Source organism: Symphalangus syndactylus, chromosome 4, assembly GCF_028878055.3.
Source record: "Symphalangus syndactylus isolate Jambi chromosome 4, NHGRI_mSymSyn1-v2.1_pri, whole genome shotgun sequence".
NCBI lineage: Eukaryota > Metazoa > Chordata > Mammalia > Primates > Hylobatidae > Symphalangus > Symphalangus syndactylus.
This window is the reverse complement of record NC_072426.2, coordinates 101,727,908-101,746,317: the sequence shown is the minus strand read 5'-3', so window position 1 is coordinate 101,746,317 and position 18,410 is coordinate 101,727,908. Positions and strand designations below refer to the sequence as shown.

The window sequence follows — 18,410 nt, the reverse complement described above, 5'->3', positions numbered from 1 at the left end:
TGCATTCCAGCCTGGATGACAAGAGTGAAATTCCATCTCAAAAAAAGCAAAAAACAAAACAAAACAAAAAAAACATTTAATACACCTAACCTACAGAGCATTGTAGCTTAGCTTAGCCTGCTTTAAACACGCTCCAACACTCACATTAGTTTTCAGTTAGGCTAAATTATCTAACACAAAGCGTATTTTATAATAAAGTGTTGGATATCTCATGTAATTTGCCAAATACAGTATACTGTAGATTATAGTATTGGATGTTTACCTTTGTGATCATGTGGCTGATTAGGAGCTGTGGCTCTCTGCTGCTGTCCAGCATCATGAAACAGTATCATACCACAGACCACTAGTCTGGAAAAATACCAAAATTCAAAATTTGAAGTGCGGTTTCTACTGAATGAGTATCACTTTCCTACTGTTGTAAAGCTGAACAATTCTAAGTTGGACACTCATAAGTCAGAGACTGTATGTACTTTAATAAGGTTCTAAAATTAATCAACAAATGTTAAGTCAGTGTATCAGGTTCAGTGCTACGGGGGTACTATGAGAATTCTTGTCCTTATGGAGCCAAGTAGAGGGATCAAGATATAAGATAGACATATATTTTTATTCAAAGTTAATAGGAAGTACATTAATTACATCTTGCTACAGAAGTAGAGCAACGCTGCTGATACACATTCTTATAGAATGTCCAATACCATCCCCTCAAAGCACGTGTATTCCAGTAGGGGGAAAGCCAATAAACACAAATGTGAAGTCAGATAGTGGTAAGTACTACAAAGAAGAATAGAAGAGAAGAGAATAAGGAGTGACAAGGGCAGGGCTGGGAAGTGGGGAAATGTTGTATTTGATACACTGCTCACGGAAGGTATGTATGAGGAAGTTACATTTAAGCTGAGACCTTAGTGAAGTCAGCAAAGAGCCATGCAATGGCCTGGAACTCTCTTCCCCGGGAAGGCTGAGCTTTGTGTGTTTAAGGAACAAGCAGAAAGGCTGGTTTGACAAGAGCAGAGTGAGAGAAAAGGCAAATGATAAATTAGGTTAGAAAGATGTGAAGCCTGTTGGTATTCTGAGGGCGATGGAAGTCATTGGGTTTTTGTTGGTTGTTTGGTTGTTTGGTTTTTATGCATGTATTTTGGAAGACTTTGGGTTTGTTTTTATGTTTTACTGTTATGCAGAATTTCCAACATATACCGAAGTCTAGAGAGCATCATGTACTGAATCTCCAATATCCATTACCCAGCTTCAACAATTATAAGCACTTAGACAATCCTGTTCCATCTCTACCTCTAGCTATTCCACACTCTCTTTCCCCTGTACCTGGATTATTTTGAAGCTGATCCTAGGCATCATTTCATATCTTCCATAAATATTTCAGTATGTGTCTCTAAAGTTAATGATATTATCTCATCCAAAAAAAGATTTATTAATATCATCACATATTCAGATGGCATTCAAATTTTCTCCACTGTCTCAAGTGTTTTTTGGCTTTGTTGTATTTGTTTTTCAGTATGTTCACTAGACTCAGGCTCTTAAGTTTCTTAAGTCTCTTTTAATCAATAAGTTTCTTCTCCATCTCTGTTTTTTTCTCTCTTTTCCTCTTACAAATTGAAGAAACCAGGATTTTTGCACTATAGTTTCCCACATTTTGGATCTTAGTGATTGCATCACTGGTGTTTTGAAGACATTTTCCTTACTGCTATATTTTTCTTTTTTTTTTATTATACTTTTTCTTTTTGAGATGGAGTTTCGTCTTGTTGCCCAGGCGGGAGTGCAATGGCGCGATCTTGGCTCACTGCAACCTCCACCTCCCAGGTTCAAGCCATTCTCCTGCCTTAGCTTCCCGAGTCCGAGTAGCTGGGATTACAGGTGTGTGCCACCCCACCCAGCTAATTTTTGTATTTTTAGTAGAGACAAGGTTTCACCATGTTGGCCTGGATGGTCTCTATCTCCTGACCTCAGATGATCCGTCCTCCATGGCCTCCCAAAGTACTGGGATTACAGGTGTGAGCCACCACACCCAGCCTTTATTATACTTTGAGTTCTGGAATACATGTGCAGAATGTGCAGGTTTGTTACATAGGTATAAATGTACCATGGTGGTTTGCTGCACCCATCAACCACATTAGGTATTTCTCCTAATGCTATCCCTCCCATAGCCCCCCACCCCCCAATGGGCCCCTGTGTGTGATGTTCCCCTCCCTGTGTCCATGTATTCTCATTGTTCAACTCCCACTTCTGAGTGAGAACATGTGGCGTTTGTTTTTCTGTTCCTGTGTTAGTTTGCTGAGAATGATGGTTTCCAGCTTCATCTATGTTCCTGCAAAAGACATGAACTCATCCCTTTTTTATGGCTGCATAGTTTTCTGTGGTGTATATGTGCTTCATTTTCTTTATCCAGTCTGTCATTGATGGGCATTTGGGTTGGTTCCAAGTCTTTACTATTGTGAATAGTGCTGCAATAAACATACATGTGCATGTGTCTTTATAGTAGAATGATTTATAATCCTTTGGGTATATACCCAGTAATGGGATTGCTGGGTCAAATGGTATTTCTGGTTCTAGATCCTTGAGGAATCGCCACACTGTCTTCCACAATGGTTGAACTAATTTACACTCCCACCAACAGTGTAAAGGTGTTCCTGTTTCTCCACATCCTCTCCAGCACTGTTGTTTCCTGACTTTTTAATGATGGCCATTCTAACTGGTGTGAGATGGTATCTCATTGTGATTTTGATATGCATTTCTCTAATGACCAGTGATGATGAGCTTTTTTTCATATGTTTGTTGGCTGCATAAATGTCTTCTTTTGAGAAGCGTCTGTTCATGTCCTTTGCCCACTTTTTGATGGGGTGGTTTTTTTCTTGTAAATTTGTTTAAGTTCCTTGTAGATGCTGGATATTAGCCCTTTGTCAGATGGATAGATTGCAAAAATTTTCTCCCATTCTGTAGGTTGCTTGTTCACTCTGATGATAGTTTATTTTGCTGTGAAGAAGCCCTTTAGTTTAATTAGATCCCATTTATCAATTTTGGTTTTTGTTGCCATTGCTTTTGGTGTTTTAGTCATGAAGTCTTTGCCCATGCCTATGTCCTGAATGGTATTGCCTAGGTTTTCTTCTAGGGTTTTTATAGTTTTAGGTCTTATGTTTAAGTCTTTGATCTATCTTGAGTTAATTTTTGTATAAGTATAAAGAAGGGGCCCAGTTTCAGTTTTCTGCCTATGACTAGCCAGTTTTCCCAACACCATTTATTAAATAGGGAATCCTTTCCCTATTGCTTGTTTTTGTCAGGTTTGTCAAAGATCAGATGGTTGTAGATATGTGGCGTTATTTCTGAGGCCTCTGTTCTGTTCCATTGGTCTATAAATCTGTTTTGGTACAAGAACCATGCTGTTTTGGTTACTGTAGCCTTGTAGTGTAGTTTGAAGTCAGGTATTGTGATGTCTCCAGCTTTGTTCTTTTTGCTTAGGATTGTCTTGGCTTTATGGGCTCTGTTTTGGTTCCATATGAAATTTGAAGTAGTTTTTTTCTAATTCTGTGAAGAAAGTCAATGGTAGCTTGATGGGGATAGCATTGAATCCATAAGTTACTTTGGACAGTATGGCCATTTTCACAATATTGATTCTTCCCGTCCATGAGCTTGGAATGTTTTTCCATTTGTTTGTGTCCTCTCTTATGTCCTTGAGCAGTGGTTTGTAGTTCTCCTTGAAGAGGTCCTTCACATCCCTTGTAAGTTGTATTCCTAGATATTTTATTCTCTTTGTAGCAATTGTGAATGGCAGTTCACTCTTGATTTGGCTCTCTGTTTGTCTGTTATTGGTGTACAGGAATGCTTGTGATTTTTGCACATTGATTTTTTATCCTGAGACTTTGCTGAAGTTGCTTGTCAGCTTAAGGAGATTTTGGGCACCACTGGTCCCACAGAAATACAAACTACCATCAGAGAATAGCATAGTATTCTCTAATACTATAAACACCTCTACGCAAATAAAATAGAAAATCTAGAAGACATGGATAAATTCCTGGACACATACACCCTCCCAAGACTAAACCAGGAAGAAGTTGAATCCCTGAATTGACCAATAATAAGTTCTGAGATTGAGGCAGTAATTAATAGCCTACCAACCAAAAAAAGCCCAGGACCAGATGGATTCACAGCTGAATTCTACCAGAGGTACAAAGTTTCCATTCCTTCTGAAACTCCATTCCTTCTGAAACTATGCCAAACAATAGAAGAAGAGGGACTCCTCCCTAACTCATTTTATGAGGCCAGCATCATCCTGATACCAAAACCTGGCAGAGACACAATAAAAAAGAAAATTTAAGGCCAATATCCCTGATGAACATCGATGCGAAAATCCTCAATAAAATATGGGCAAACCCAGGCCAGGTTCGGTGGCTCACGCCTGTAATCCCAGCACTTTGGGAGGCTGAAGTGGGTGGATCACGAGGTCGGGAGATGGAGACCATCCTGGCTAACACAGTGAAACCCCATCTCTACTAAAAATTCAAAAAAATTTGCCAGGCGTGGTGGCAGGCACCTGTAGTCCCAGCTACTCGGGAGGCTGAGGCAGGAGAATGGCATGAACCCGGGAGGCGGAGTTTGCAGTGAGCCAAGTTCATGCCACTGCATACCAGCCTGGGCGACAGAGCGAGACTCCATCTCAAATAATAATAATAATAATAATAATAATAATAATAATAATAAAATAAAAATAAATAAAAGTAAAAAAATAAAATACTGGCAAACTGAATTCAGCAGCACATCAAAAAGCTTATCCACCACAATCAAATCTGCTTCATCCCTGGGATGCAAGGCTGGTTCAACATACACGAATCAATAAATGTAATCCATCTCATAAACAGAACCAATGACAAAAACCACGATTATCTCAATAGATGCAGAAAAGGCCTTTGATAAAATTCAGCACTCCTTCATGCTAACAACACTCAATAAACTGATATTGATGGAATGTATCTCAAAATAATAAGAGCTATTTATGACAAACCCACAGCCAGTATCACACTGAATGGGCAAAAACTGGAAGCATTCCCTTTGAAAACCGGCACAAGACGAGGATGCCCTCTCTCACCTCTCCTATTCAACATAGTATTGGAAGTTCTGGCCAGGGCAATCAGGCAAGAGAAAGAAATAAAGGGTATTCAATTAGGAAATGAGGAAGTCAAATTGTCTCTGTTTGCAGATGACATGATTGCTGTATTTCTTAAAAACTAGTACTTGCGTCTAGAAGCTTGATGAAATTTGGGTTCATTTTTTTGGCAAGAATACTTTATAGATGGGGATATGTGCTTATATCAGAAGAAATACAGTGTTTTGTTTATCTCTTAACATGTAAGTAGCTGTTGATTATTCCATAAATCCATTAATTCATTAATGAATCATTGCAAAATTCTGGTATTTTAATTCTATCATTCCTTTATTTGCTAGAATACTTACCATAAAGAGAATCTTTCCCTCACCAACTATTTGGTTAACCTGAGCTACAGTTGTATAGGAAAGGCAGGATAAAGGCTTGATTATTTTCTCTTGTTTCCCTAACATCCTCAAAAACTGACCAAAGAGTACTTTATTTTAATATACTATGAATTCATAGATTATAACACTTTTTTTTTTGGAGACAGGGTCTTGCTCTGTCACCCAGTCTGGAGTGCAGTGGTGCCATCACAGCTCACTGCAGCCTTGACCTCCTGGGCTCAAGTAATCCTCCTGCCTCCACCTCCTAAGTAGCTAGAACTACAGGCACCAAATACCACTCCCGGCTAATTTTTAAAATTTTGTGTAGAGATGGGGGTCTTGCTATGTTGCCCAGGCTGGTTTTGAACTTCTGGCATCAAGCAGTCCTCCCGCTTTGGCCTCCCAAAGTACTGGGGTTATAGGCGTGAGCCACTATACCAGGCCACAGATGATAATACTTTTTGTGTGTTTCAATCCATTGCCATTATTATTCTGGATTGGTACTCACATTGTCACATTTTTGGCCAGCTTCTTCAAATTGGCTGAGTCAAAAAGACTCATGACCTAGTACTCACTGATAACTTCTGTGCTTTTTGCTGTGAAAGATCTGAGCTCATCTGCTTTTTGTGTCCCAGACCTTAAGTCAGCCATTTTTCAGGGGAGTCCTGGTTATTTTTAGTGGAAAATTATATTTAGCATTCTTTTTAATGGATATATCACTAAAAGTACAAGATATTATTTTTAGTTTTTAAAATTATGAAAGTAATGAAGCTGTGTTATAATGTTTCATTTTAAAATTACAGAGTTTCTGTTCTTTAACAGGATTGGCGAGCGTGCTATTCTACTGGGAGGACTCATCGTTGTATGGGTTGGCTTCTTTATCTTGTTACCTTGGGGAAATCAATTTCCCAAAATACAGTGGGAAGGTATAGCCATACATAATTCTATAATGTTAACCTCTGTTATTTATCTAAAATCAACAAGTAATGCACTGCAATGGTTTTGTTTTTACAGATTTGCACAATAATTCAATCCCTAATATCACATTTGGGGAAATTATTATTGGTCTTTGGAAGTCTCCAATGGAAGATGACAATGAAAGACCAACTGGTTGCTCGATTGAACAAGCCTGGTGCCTCTACACCCCGGTGATTCATCTGGCCCAGTTCCTTACATCAGTTGTGCTAATTGGATTAGGCTATCCAGTCTGCAATCTTATGTCGTATACTCTATATTCAAAAATTCTAGGACCAAAACCTCAGGTAAGCCAGGTACCCTGACATTGCAATTATAGAAAATATATTTGTAAACACTCACATTTTTTGCTGCCATTCTCTATTTTTACACAGACTGATTTGAGGGATTTTTATCATATTCAGCATTCAAAATTTTTAAAAATCCCACAACTTCTATAAAGTTCATTCTTGGGTAGGTTATGTGGGTTATAGTTTTGGATACAGAAGTTGTAGGAGTGGCATTGTGGTAGAGTGTAAAGTGGCGCAGTGGAGTCAGCCAAATATGGCTTCAAACCTCTTGAACAAGTTACTTAAACTTTCTGAGTTTCAGCTTCTACCTTTGTTAAACGGGCATAACACCTGTCATCGAAACTTGTGAACATTACAAATGATGTATGTAAAGCACCTACCTCAATGACTGGCATGTAGCAGGTACAAAATAAATGTTAGCTTTAAAAGGTATTTTAATCGATTTTATTATTCCCAGGGCTTTGGCAGACATTAAGTTTTTCCCTTTACACTCCTTTTATTTTTCTTAATCTGACTTAATATCAAATGCTATATTTATAGGTGGCATTTTATGTTTAATTTAAAAGTAAAAGATGCAGAAATGATTCTTGTAAGTTTGCTGTAGTTTGGTAATACCATTTATTTGCTTTTAAATAACTAAACCCCCATATCAATCTGCTTGTCCTCCATTTCACCCCCAACAGGGTGTATACATGGGCTGGTTAACAGCATCTGGAAGTGGAGCCCGGATTCTTGGGCCTATGTTCATCAGCCAAGTGTATGCTCACTGGGGACCACGATGGGCATTCAGCCTGGTGTGTGGAATAATAGTGCTCACCATCACCCTCCTGGGAGTGGTTTACAAAAGACTCATTGCTCTTTCTGTAAGATATGGGAGGATTCAGGAATAAACTAGCTAAGACTGTGATGGAAAATACTTGCTGTGTGACACTTCCTGGTCTAAAGCTCTGCTAGACAATTGCGGTGAGCCAGTCTCCAAGAATCAGACTACAGATATTGCAGATTTTGAAGAACAAGAACATATGTTGAATAACAGAATTCTACATGTCATTGTGAATAGTAGGTTATATAAAAACATACTTGATCATAATTTCCTTATCTCAGAAATGAAATATTATTCTTATAATACCTTTTTGTGGTTGCATGAACTAATGAGTGAATGGACAATGATGAATAAATGTGAAGTTGTATTCTTAATACCAACTGCAGAAGTGTCATTAAAATAATATACAGTGGAACCAGAAAGAGGATTCTGTAAGAATTAGCCATAGCAGAATAAAATTATAGAATTTTAAAAACCCAAGTAGAGGTATTTTTATTCAGACACCTACTTTTTATTTATAAAAAAAATGCGTTTTCTATTAAGTTCCCTTATGAAATAAAAATTATAACACTTATATTTTCCGTTTAGCATGCCTAACATCCTACCCTGCCTTCTATGAGTCTTTCTTCTAATACTGTACCTCTGCCTTATTTTAGTTCAGGGTTTCACTAAGTAACCCCTGCATTAATAAATGAGTATGAATAATGCTAATACTTGAGCATTACAGAGGATTAAGAGATCAAGATACTTCACTGCCTATTAGCCTAATAGGGATACCTACTTTCTTTCAAATGCCAATAATTCACATTAGAAACATAATCCAGATATGTGTTATTGTATATACATACAAAACAGTAAATGGCTTCTTAAAATTATTGCTATTTTTCAACCCCTTTAAACTGGAGAAAAACATTTACTTTAATTAGTAAAACATTAATTAATTTACTTTAATTTTTCCCATCTCTCAGTAGTGGCGGGGAGGAACACAACAGTTTTCAATCTATGTCTGCATAGCTGTTTAGAGCTGCAGAATTTTAGTTGGATTTTTAATTTGGATGATCCCTGACAGCCCCAACCTAGTCAGGCTAATAAGTATTTGAGGCAAAATGGCTCTAATCTAACAATTTACTGAGTTTACTTAAAGTTGGCTAAATAACACTGTATGTTTAACTTCTACCTCTACATAAGTTGAATGCTAATAAAAGGAACTAGTAGATAACTATGTATATTGATAAGCACTGTTACAGAAAATGCAAAAATATTTCTAAACACTTTTCCAAATGTTTTCTACTTTAAGTTAGAAATATTTTCAAATCTGAGAATAAACACTATATAATCTGCACTTTATAGGTTGGGTGCGGTGTCTCACACCTGTAATCCCAGCACTTTGGAAGGCCAAGGCAGGAGGATTGCTTGAGGCCAGGAATTCAAGACCAGCCTGGGAAACAAAGTGAGACCCTGTCTCTACAAAAAAATAAAATAAAAACAAAAATTTAAAACTGTATAATCTGCACTTTATGCTAAACTTGCTGTGCTCTTAAACTCAATTTTTTCAGCTCTAATAAAGGGCTTAATTTGTTAGAATTATTCTACGATTAAATTCTGAAGACTTTTCACTCTCCTCTGCCACCCATAGCAAGACTGCTTCCATAGATTTCTCAGAACCGTAACCAGGTTTCTGGCTATTTGGTCAAGTCTGGGATCCCTCTTACCTGTTATTCTGCAGCTGCTTTCTCTGTCTTACATTTTTTGGGCCACTTCTAATCTTAAAGAATAAACTCTACCCTTGGTTTGCATAGTGTGCATGACAAAAATAACAAGAATAATGGTAATGATGAAAATGATAAGAGCAAAATTTGTGGAGTGCTTTCCACATTCCAGGTAATGTGTAACATATAATTTAATTCTTACAGCAGTCTTATGGAGTGAAAATACTATTATGATTCCCATTTTACAGATGAAAGAATGGACACACAGAAAAGTTACTTGTCTAAGTAACAGTCTATCCTTAAAGTCCACAGTCTTAACCACTTTATTTTTCATAGTGAGGAAAATAGCCCAGAAAGTTGCAGTTTCAATTCATTACTAATTGTAGGTTAACTTAACTATACCAGTGACTCCTGTTAGCAGAAATATTTGGGCAACATAAGCCCACTGACTGGAGCTTTTGTCTTAGCATAATAGCCTGTTTCCAGCAAGAATATAACAGAGAAAAGTTTCCCAGTTTTCAAAGGTTTATAATATTGATTAAAATTTAGATAAACTTAACCTTGCATAAATAACTCTTACTTTCCTTTTTATTGAGAGCATTTTCTTTGGAGCATTTTCTTTGGAGGATTATACCTTGCTTATCTTGGCACAAAAGAAGGTGAAAGGAAGAAACATGGGATTGGGAAAAGAGCAAGGAGGTACAGTTTGAGGAAAAAAAATCACTCCGTTCATGTCTTCTTGAGTAGGCCAAGTTGCATATAAAAAGAAAATGACAACAGGAGATTTTAAGGTATGATATATTGTTAAGAGTAGTACATATTTAAGAAGAGAAAATATGTTTTTGAAAACAAATTTAAACTTGAAAGGATGATTTTCATATTTTGAAGGGATTTATAACTTCACAAAGCATCTCCATTCTATCTTGTTCAGCTTTACATTTAAAAATAAACTCTTCTGGTTCATATAAAAGTATCTCTTACATAAAGTGAAATCTGATAATTTTTTGTTTTGACAAGGATAAACTACTTATCTGCATCTGTTTAAGAATAGATTAACTTTGAGAAGAAATTCTGGGCACCATTTTTGACTATTGAAGACTTGTTTGTAATTTAATTTCTACTTTACATTGTGAATGTTCATTTTCTAATAAACAAGATTATTTTGCATATGTACCTTAAGCTTTAAAACTTTATTCAGTCGTCTTTCAGTACATATTTAAGGGGGTACCCACTGTGTGCCAATTACAATGTCATTTAGGGGATTGTGCGGTCAACAAAACACACAGAGCTCCGACCTTCATGAGGCTTATGTACCAGCAAGAAAGTCAGATATTCACAAGATGATTTCGCAGAAGATTATGATTGAGGGAAGGGTGATGAGAGAGAAGCATAGGGAGCTATGAGGGTGAATATGATTGACAGGGAACCTGACCTGAACAGGAGAGTCAGGCATGTTTCTACAGAAGAAATGATTAGCTAAGACCTGGTGGAAGAGAACAATTTGGATTGGTGAAGAGTGGGACAGGTACTTTTCAGGCAGAAGGCAGTGTGTACAAAGCCCTGGAGGTGGAAGATCTTGGAGCTTTCACAGAACTAAAAATAGGTCCAAGGTGGGTGGAGTATAGTGGTTGAGAAGAAGCCTAATTTTAGCTGAGTCTATAAAGGGTCAATGCAAGGCCTTGTAGTCCCCAAGTATTAAGAAGACTTCGTGTGCAGCTAAGAGTTGTTTAAGAGTTCTATTTAGGCATGGTTGGAGCTAGAGTCCAAATGTCATCAGGACTCTTTTCTTTGGGTTCTACATGTTTCTGCTTGACTTTATTTTCAGATGCTGTCCGTGTTGTAGGAAGAGGACCACTGGCAGCCCTAGGCACACAACATCCTTATAGCTCACAATTCTAGAGAAAAATGGCTTGGGTAGTAGTACCAGAAAAAACATGAAGTAGCCAAGTTTAGCTCATGTACGCATCCCTGAATTGACCACATGAGGATAGACTCCTCTACTAACCCATACATAGATCACGCATCCATTCTGGAAATGCAGTGTGGGAGGGAGGAGGGGAAGAACCCTATGGAGCTCGTCCCAATTACATGGTCTAAACAGACATAACTGGATGAAAATGAGATTCCACCAAAGAAAGGTTTGCTGACAAAAAATATATCCCCACTACCCCTCCCAGCTGTTTCCACATCATTGCACTCATAGGAAATATTATATGCCCCATTGTGGAAATGGATGAAACCATTTGTACTCATCTTTAGCCAGTGCAGGCCCTGTCAATCACCTCCAAGCTCTGAAGGGATCAGTTTACCGTCTGCAAGTATAACAAGTGTTTATTTGTAATATACCAATGTTAAAAGCATGGCACTGTTCCATATTAGGTATTTTGGACTTTATTTAAGAAAAGTGGCTGGGCATGGGGCTCATGTCGGTAATCCCAGCACTTTGGGAGGTCGAGGCAGGTGGAACACGTGAGGTCAGCAGTTCGAGACCAGCCTGGCCAACATGGTGAAACCCTGACTCTACTAAAAATACAAATATTAGCCCAGCGTGGTGGCGGGCACCTGTAATCCCAGCTACTCTGCAGGCTGAGGCAGAGGGAGGCAGAAGTTGCAGTGAGCCAAGATCACACCACAGCACTCCAGCCTGGGCAACAGAGTGAGACTCCCTCTCAAAAAAATAAAAAATAAAAAGTGAGAAGGTATTTAAGGTAACATGTTCTCTTAAAAGAATCCTGGGCATCTTGTAGACATGGCTAGTTTCAGGTCTGGGGCAAGGAGAGCTGGAGACATTTATTGTGCCAGAAAGCAAGGAAGTTATCAAAGACTACTGAAATCTTGCCAAAAGGACAGAGGACTCAAAGTGGCCAGTAGGCCAAAAAATGGGGTAATTAATGCATAAAGAAGAATAGTATCTGTTGTTAATTTAAACAAATGTGTGAAAATCTATGAGTTCAAAATGATATTAAAAATAAACTTGTTGGTCACCTTTGGAGGCTTCTAGAGCATTTACTCTTTATTCTGAAAACCAGAAAATAGCTGTGGCTCACACCTGTAATCCCAGCACTTTGGGAGGCTGGGGCGGATCACCTGAGGTCAGGAGTTCGAGACGAGCCTGGCCAACATGGTGAAACCCTGTCTCTACTAAAAATACAAAAAATTAGCCGGGAGTGATGGCGTGTGCCTGTAGTCCCAGCTGCTCAGGAGGCTGAGGCAGGAGAATCGCTTGAACCCAGGAGGCAGAGGTTGCAGTGAGTTGAGATCGTGCCACTGTACTCCAGTGCGCAGAATCCTCTCTCTTTCAGGGTGTGCTGTCTATTCTGCAGTTAACTTTCGAAATATTCTTTTTCCTTTCCAATAAATTGCCTTATGCTGCATCTCCTTCGCTCTGTGTCTCTTGTTTAAATTCTTTTAAACTAAGAAGACTAGAACCCAAACTGGGCAACATGACGAAACCCCATCTCTACTAAAAATACACAAAGAGCCAGGCATGGTGGCAGGTGCCTATAGTCCCAGCTATAAGAGGCTGTGGTGGGATGAGATGATATGATGCCTAGGATTTGCTTCTAAATAATCTAGCTGGGAGAGGATAAAATGAGGTACAGGTGATACAAGATTCGCAACATGCTAACTATTGAAGCTGAGTGATGGTAACATAGGTGCTCATCATCCTAGTCCATTTATATTTGTATGAATCTTTCCATAATAAAATAGCTTTTAAGTGAAGGACTTAAAAAGCTGATTGGGTGGGCCGGGCACAGTGGTTCATGCCTGTAATCCCAGCACTTTGGGAGGCCAAGGCGGGCAGATCACGAGGTCAGGAGATCAAGACCATCCTGGCTAACATGGTGAAACCCCGTCTCTACTAAAAATACAAAAAATTAGCTGGCCGTGGTGGCTGCAAAAACATGCCAAATTATAAAGACCATTGATGCTATGAAAAAACTGCATCAATTAATGGGCGAAATATCCAGCTAGCATCATAATTACAGGATCAAATTCACACATAACAATATTAACCTTAAGTGTAAATTGGATAAATGCCCCCAATGAAAAGACATAGACTGGCAAATTGGATAAACAGTCAAGACCCATTGGTGTGCTGTATTCAGGAGACTCATGTCACATGCAAAGACACACATAGGCTCAAAATAAAGGGATGGAGGAAGATCTACTAAGCAAATGGAAAGCAAAAAAAAGCAGGGGTTGCAATCTGGTTTCTGATAAAACAGACTTTAAACCAACAAATATCAAAAGAGACAAAGAAGGCCATTACATAATGGTAAAGGTATCAATTCAACAAGAAGAACTAATGATCCTAAATATATATGCACCCAATACAGGAGCACCCAGATTCATAAAGCAAGTTCTTAGAGACGTGCAGAGACTTAGACTCCCACATAATAATAATGGGAGACTTTAACACCCCATTGTCAATATTAGACAGATCAATGAGATAGAAAATTAACAAGGATATCCAGGATTTGAACTCAGCTCTGGACCAAGCAGACCTAATAGACATCCATAGAACTCTCCACCCCAAATCAACAGAATATACATTCTTGTCAGCACCACATCGCACTTATTTTAAAACTGACCACATAATTGGAAGTAAAACACTCCTCAGCAAGTATAAAAGAACAGAAATCACAAGCTGTCTCTCAGACCACAGTGCAATCAAATTAGAACTCAGGATTAAGAAACTCACTCAAAACCGCACAACTACATGGAAACTGAACAACCTACTCCTGAGTTACTACTGGGTACATAACGAAATGAAGGCAGACATAAAGTTGTTCTTTGAAACCAATGAGAACAAAGATACAATGTACCAGAATCTCTGGGACACATTTAAAACAGTGTGTAGAGGGGAATTTATAGCACTAAATGCCCACAAAAGAAAGCAGGAGAGATCTAAAATCCACACCCTAACATCACAGTTAAAAGAACTAGAGAAACGAGCAAACAAATTCAAAAGCTAACAGAAGACAAGAAATAACTAAGATCAGAGCAGAACTGAAGGAGATAGAGATGCAAAAAACCCTTCAAAAAAATCAATGAATGCAGGAGCTGGTTTTTTGAAAAGATCAACAGGATAGATAGGCCACTAGCAAGACTAATAATAAAGAGAGAAGAATCAAACAGATGCAATAAAAATGATAAAGGGGACATCACCACTGATCCCACAAAAATACAAACTACCATTACAGAATACTATAAACACCTCTACACAAATAAACTAGAAAATCTAGAAGAAATGGATAAATTCCTGGACACATACAGCCTCCCAAGACTAAACCAGGAAGAAGCTGAATCTCTGAATAGACCAATAACAGGTTCTGAAATTGAGGCAATAATAGTCTACCAACCAAAAAAAGTCCAGGACCAGATGGATTCACAGCCAAATTCTACCAGAGGTACAAAGAGGAGCTGGTACCATTCCTTCTGAAACTATTCCGATCAACAGAAAAAGAGGGAATCCTCCCTAACTCATTTTATGAGGCCAAAAAAAGAGAATGTTAGGCCAATATCCTTGATGAACATCAATGCAAAAATCCTCAATAAAATAATGGCAAACCGAATCCAGCAGCACATCAAAAAAGCTTATCCACCACGATCAAGTTGGCTTCATCCCTGGGATATGAGGCTGGTTCAACATACACAAATCAATAAACGTAATCCATCACGTAAACAGAACCAATGACAAAAACCACATGATTATCTCAATAGATGCAGAAAAGACCTTCGACAAAATTCAACAGCCTTTCATGCTAAAAACTCTCAACAAACTAGGCATTGATGGAACGTATCTCAAAATAATAAGAGCTATTTATGACAAACCCACAGCCAATATCATATTGAATGGGAAAAAACTGGAAGCATTCCCTTTAAAAACCAGCACAAGACAAGAATGCCCTCTTTCACATCTGCTATTCAACATAGTATTGGAAGTTCTGGCCAGGGCAATCAGGAAAGAGAAAGCAATAAAGGGTATTCAAACAGGAAGAGAGGAAGTCAAATTGTCTCTGTTTGCAGATGACATGATTGTCTACTTAGAAAACCCCATCACTGGCCATCAGAGAAATGCAAATCAAAACCACAGTGAGATACCATCTCACACCAGTTAGAATGGCCATCATTAAAAAATCAGGAAACAACAGGTGCTGGAGAGGATGTGGAGAAATAGGAACACTTTTACACTGTTGGTGGGACTGTAAACTAGTTCAACCATTGTGGAAGTCAGTGTGGCGATTCCTCAGGGATCTAGAACTAGAAATACCATTTGACCCAGCCATCCCATTACTGGGTATATACCCAAAGGACTATAAATCATGCTGCTATAAAGACACATGCACACGTATGTTTATTGCGGCACTATTCACAATAGCAAAGAGTTGGAACCAACCCAAATGTCCAACAATGATAGACTGGATTAAGAAAATGTGGCACATATATACCATGGAATACTATGCAGCCATAAAAATGATGAGTTCATGTCCTTTGTAGGGACATGGATGAAACTGGAAATCATCATTCTCAGTAAACTATCGCAAGGACAAAAAACCAAACACCACATGTTCTCACTCATAGGTGGGAATTGAACAGTGAGAACTCATGGACACAGGAAGGGGATCATCACACTCCGGGGACTGTTGTGGGGTGGGGGGAGGGGGGAGGGACAGCATTAGGAGATACACCTAATGCTAAATGACGAGTTAATGGGTGCAGGAAATCAACATGGCACATGGATACATATGTAACAAACCTGCACATTGTGCACATGTACCCTAAAACCCTAAAGTATAATAAAAAAAATAAAATAAATAAATAAGAAAAAAAAAGAACACAAGAGCTGGAAGTATGGGCTAATGAATGTTGCTTGGTTTTCATTAAAAAAAATTACACTGTAAAAAAAAAAAAAAAAAAAAAAAAAAGAAAACCCCATCGTCTCAGCCCCAAATCTCCTTAAGCCGATAAGCAACTTCAGCAAAGTCTCAGAATACAAAATCAATGTGCAAAAATCACAAGCATTCTTATAAACCAATAACAGAAAAAGAGAGAGCCAAATCATGAGTGAACTGCCATTCACAATTACTACAAAGAGAATAAAATATCTAGGAATACAACTTACAAGGGATGTGAAGGACCTCTTCAAGGAGAAGTATAAGCTACTGCACAAGGAAGTAAGAGAGGACACAAACAAATGGAAAAACATTCCATGCTCATGGATAAGAAGAATCAATATTGTAAAAATGGCCATACTGTCCAAAGTAACTTATGGATTCAATGCTATCCCCAACAAGCTACCACTGACTTTCTTCACAGAATTGGAAAAAACTACTTTAAACTTTATATGGAACCAAAAAGGAGCCCATATAGCCAAGACAATCCTGGTCAAGAAGAACAAAACTGGAGGTATCACGCTACCTGAGTTCAAATTTTACCACAAGGCTACAGTAACCAAATCAGCATGGTACTGGTACCAAAACAGATATATAGACCAATGAAACAGAAGCCTCAGAAATAACACCACACATCTACAACCATCTGATCTTTGACAAACCTGACACACACAAGCAATGGGGAAAGATTCCCTATTTAATAAATGGTGTGGGGAAAACTGGGTAGCCATATGCAGAAAACTGAAACTGGACCCCTTCCTTACACCTTATATAAAAATCAACTCAAGATGTATCAAAGACTTAAACGTATGACCTAGGACCATAAGAATCCTAGAAGAAAACCTGGGCAATACCATTCAGGACATAGGCATGGGCAAAGACTTCATGTCTAAAACACCAAAAGCAATGGCAACAAATGCCAAAATTGACGGAATCTAATTAAAGAGTTTCTGCACAGCAAAAGAAACTATCATCAGAGTGAACAGGCAACCTACATAATGGGAGAAAATTTTTGCAATCTATCCATCTGACAAAGGGTAATATCCAGAATCTACAAAGAACTTAGAAATGTACAAGAAAAAAGCAAACAACCTCATCAAAAACTGGGCAAAGGATATGAACAGACACTTCTCAAAAGAAGACATTTATGCAGCCAACAGACATGAAAAAATGCTCATCATCACTGGTCATTAGAGAAATGCAAATCAAAACCACAATGAGATACCATCTCATGCCAGTTAGAATGGCAATCATTAAAAAGTCAAGAAACAACAGATGCTGGAGAGGTTGTGGAAAAATAGGAATGCTTTTACACTGTTGGTGGGAGTAAATTAGTTCAACCATTGTGGAAGACGGTGTGGAGATTCCTCAAGGATCTAGAACTAGAAATACTATTTGACCCAGCGATCCTGTTACGGGCATATACCCAAAGCATTATAAATCTTTCTACGATAAAGACACATGCACACGTATGTTTATTGCGGCACTATTCCTAATAGCAAAGACTTGGAACCAACCCAAATGCCCATTCATGATAGACTGGATTAAGAAAATGTGGCACATATACACCATGGAATACTATGCAGCCATGAAAAAGGATGAGTTCATGTCTTTTGCAGGGACTTGGATGAAGCTGGAAACCATCATTTTCAGCAAACTATCACAAGATCAGAAAAACCAAACACTGCATGTTCTCATTCATAAGTGGAAGCTGAACAATAAGAACACATGGGGCTGGGCATGGTGCCTCATGCCTGTAATCCAAGTACTTTGGGAGGCCAAGGCAGGCGGATCACCTGAGGTCAGGGGTTCAAGACCAGCCTGGCCAACATGGTAAAACCCCATCTCTACTAAAAATACAAAAATTAGCTGGGCATGGTGGCATGCACCTGTAATCCCAGCTACTTGGGAGGCTGAGGCAGGAGAATTGCTTGAACCTGGGAGGCAGAGGTTGCAGTGACCCGAGATCATGCCACTGCACTCCACCCTGGGCAACAGAGTGAGACTCTGTCTCAAAAAAAAAAAACCAACACAAAAACACATGGACCTAGGGAGGGGAACATCACACGCTGGGGCCTGTGGGGGATGGGGGGTTAGGGGAGGGATAACATTAGAAGAAATACCTAATGTAGGTGACCGGTTGATGGGTGCAGCAAACTACCATGGCAATGTATACCTATGTAACAAAACTGCATGTTCTGCACATGTAACCCAGAACTTAATGTATAATTTTAAAAAACAT

General features: G+C 38.6%; 1 protein-coding gene across 19 annotated transcripts in view; it reads left to right on the top strand.

Annotated features, from left to right (window-relative positions):
- The window catches only part of MFSD8 (major facilitator superfamily domain containing 8), a 45,877-nt gene extending 37,837 nt beyond the window's left edge, over positions 1-8,040 (top strand). For 17 of the 19 annotated variants that reach the window (XM_055275902.2, XM_055275895.2, XM_055275891.2 and 14 more), the window contains 3 exons: positions 6,295-6,398; positions 6,487-6,734; positions 7,421-8,040. In XM_055275902.2, coding sequence (XP_055131877.1) covers positions 6,295-6,398; positions 6,487-6,734; positions 7,421-7,627 — 559 coding nt within the window. In that variant the 3' untranslated portion in view covers positions 7,628-8,040. Of the gene's footprint in view, positions 1-1,738; positions 5,136-6,294; positions 6,399-6,486; positions 6,735-7,420 lie in introns of those variants that run through there. The other 2 variants (XM_055275903.2, XM_063637585.1) reach the window with 2 other exon arrangements.
- Positions 8,041-18,410: the final 10,370 nt, after the last annotated feature.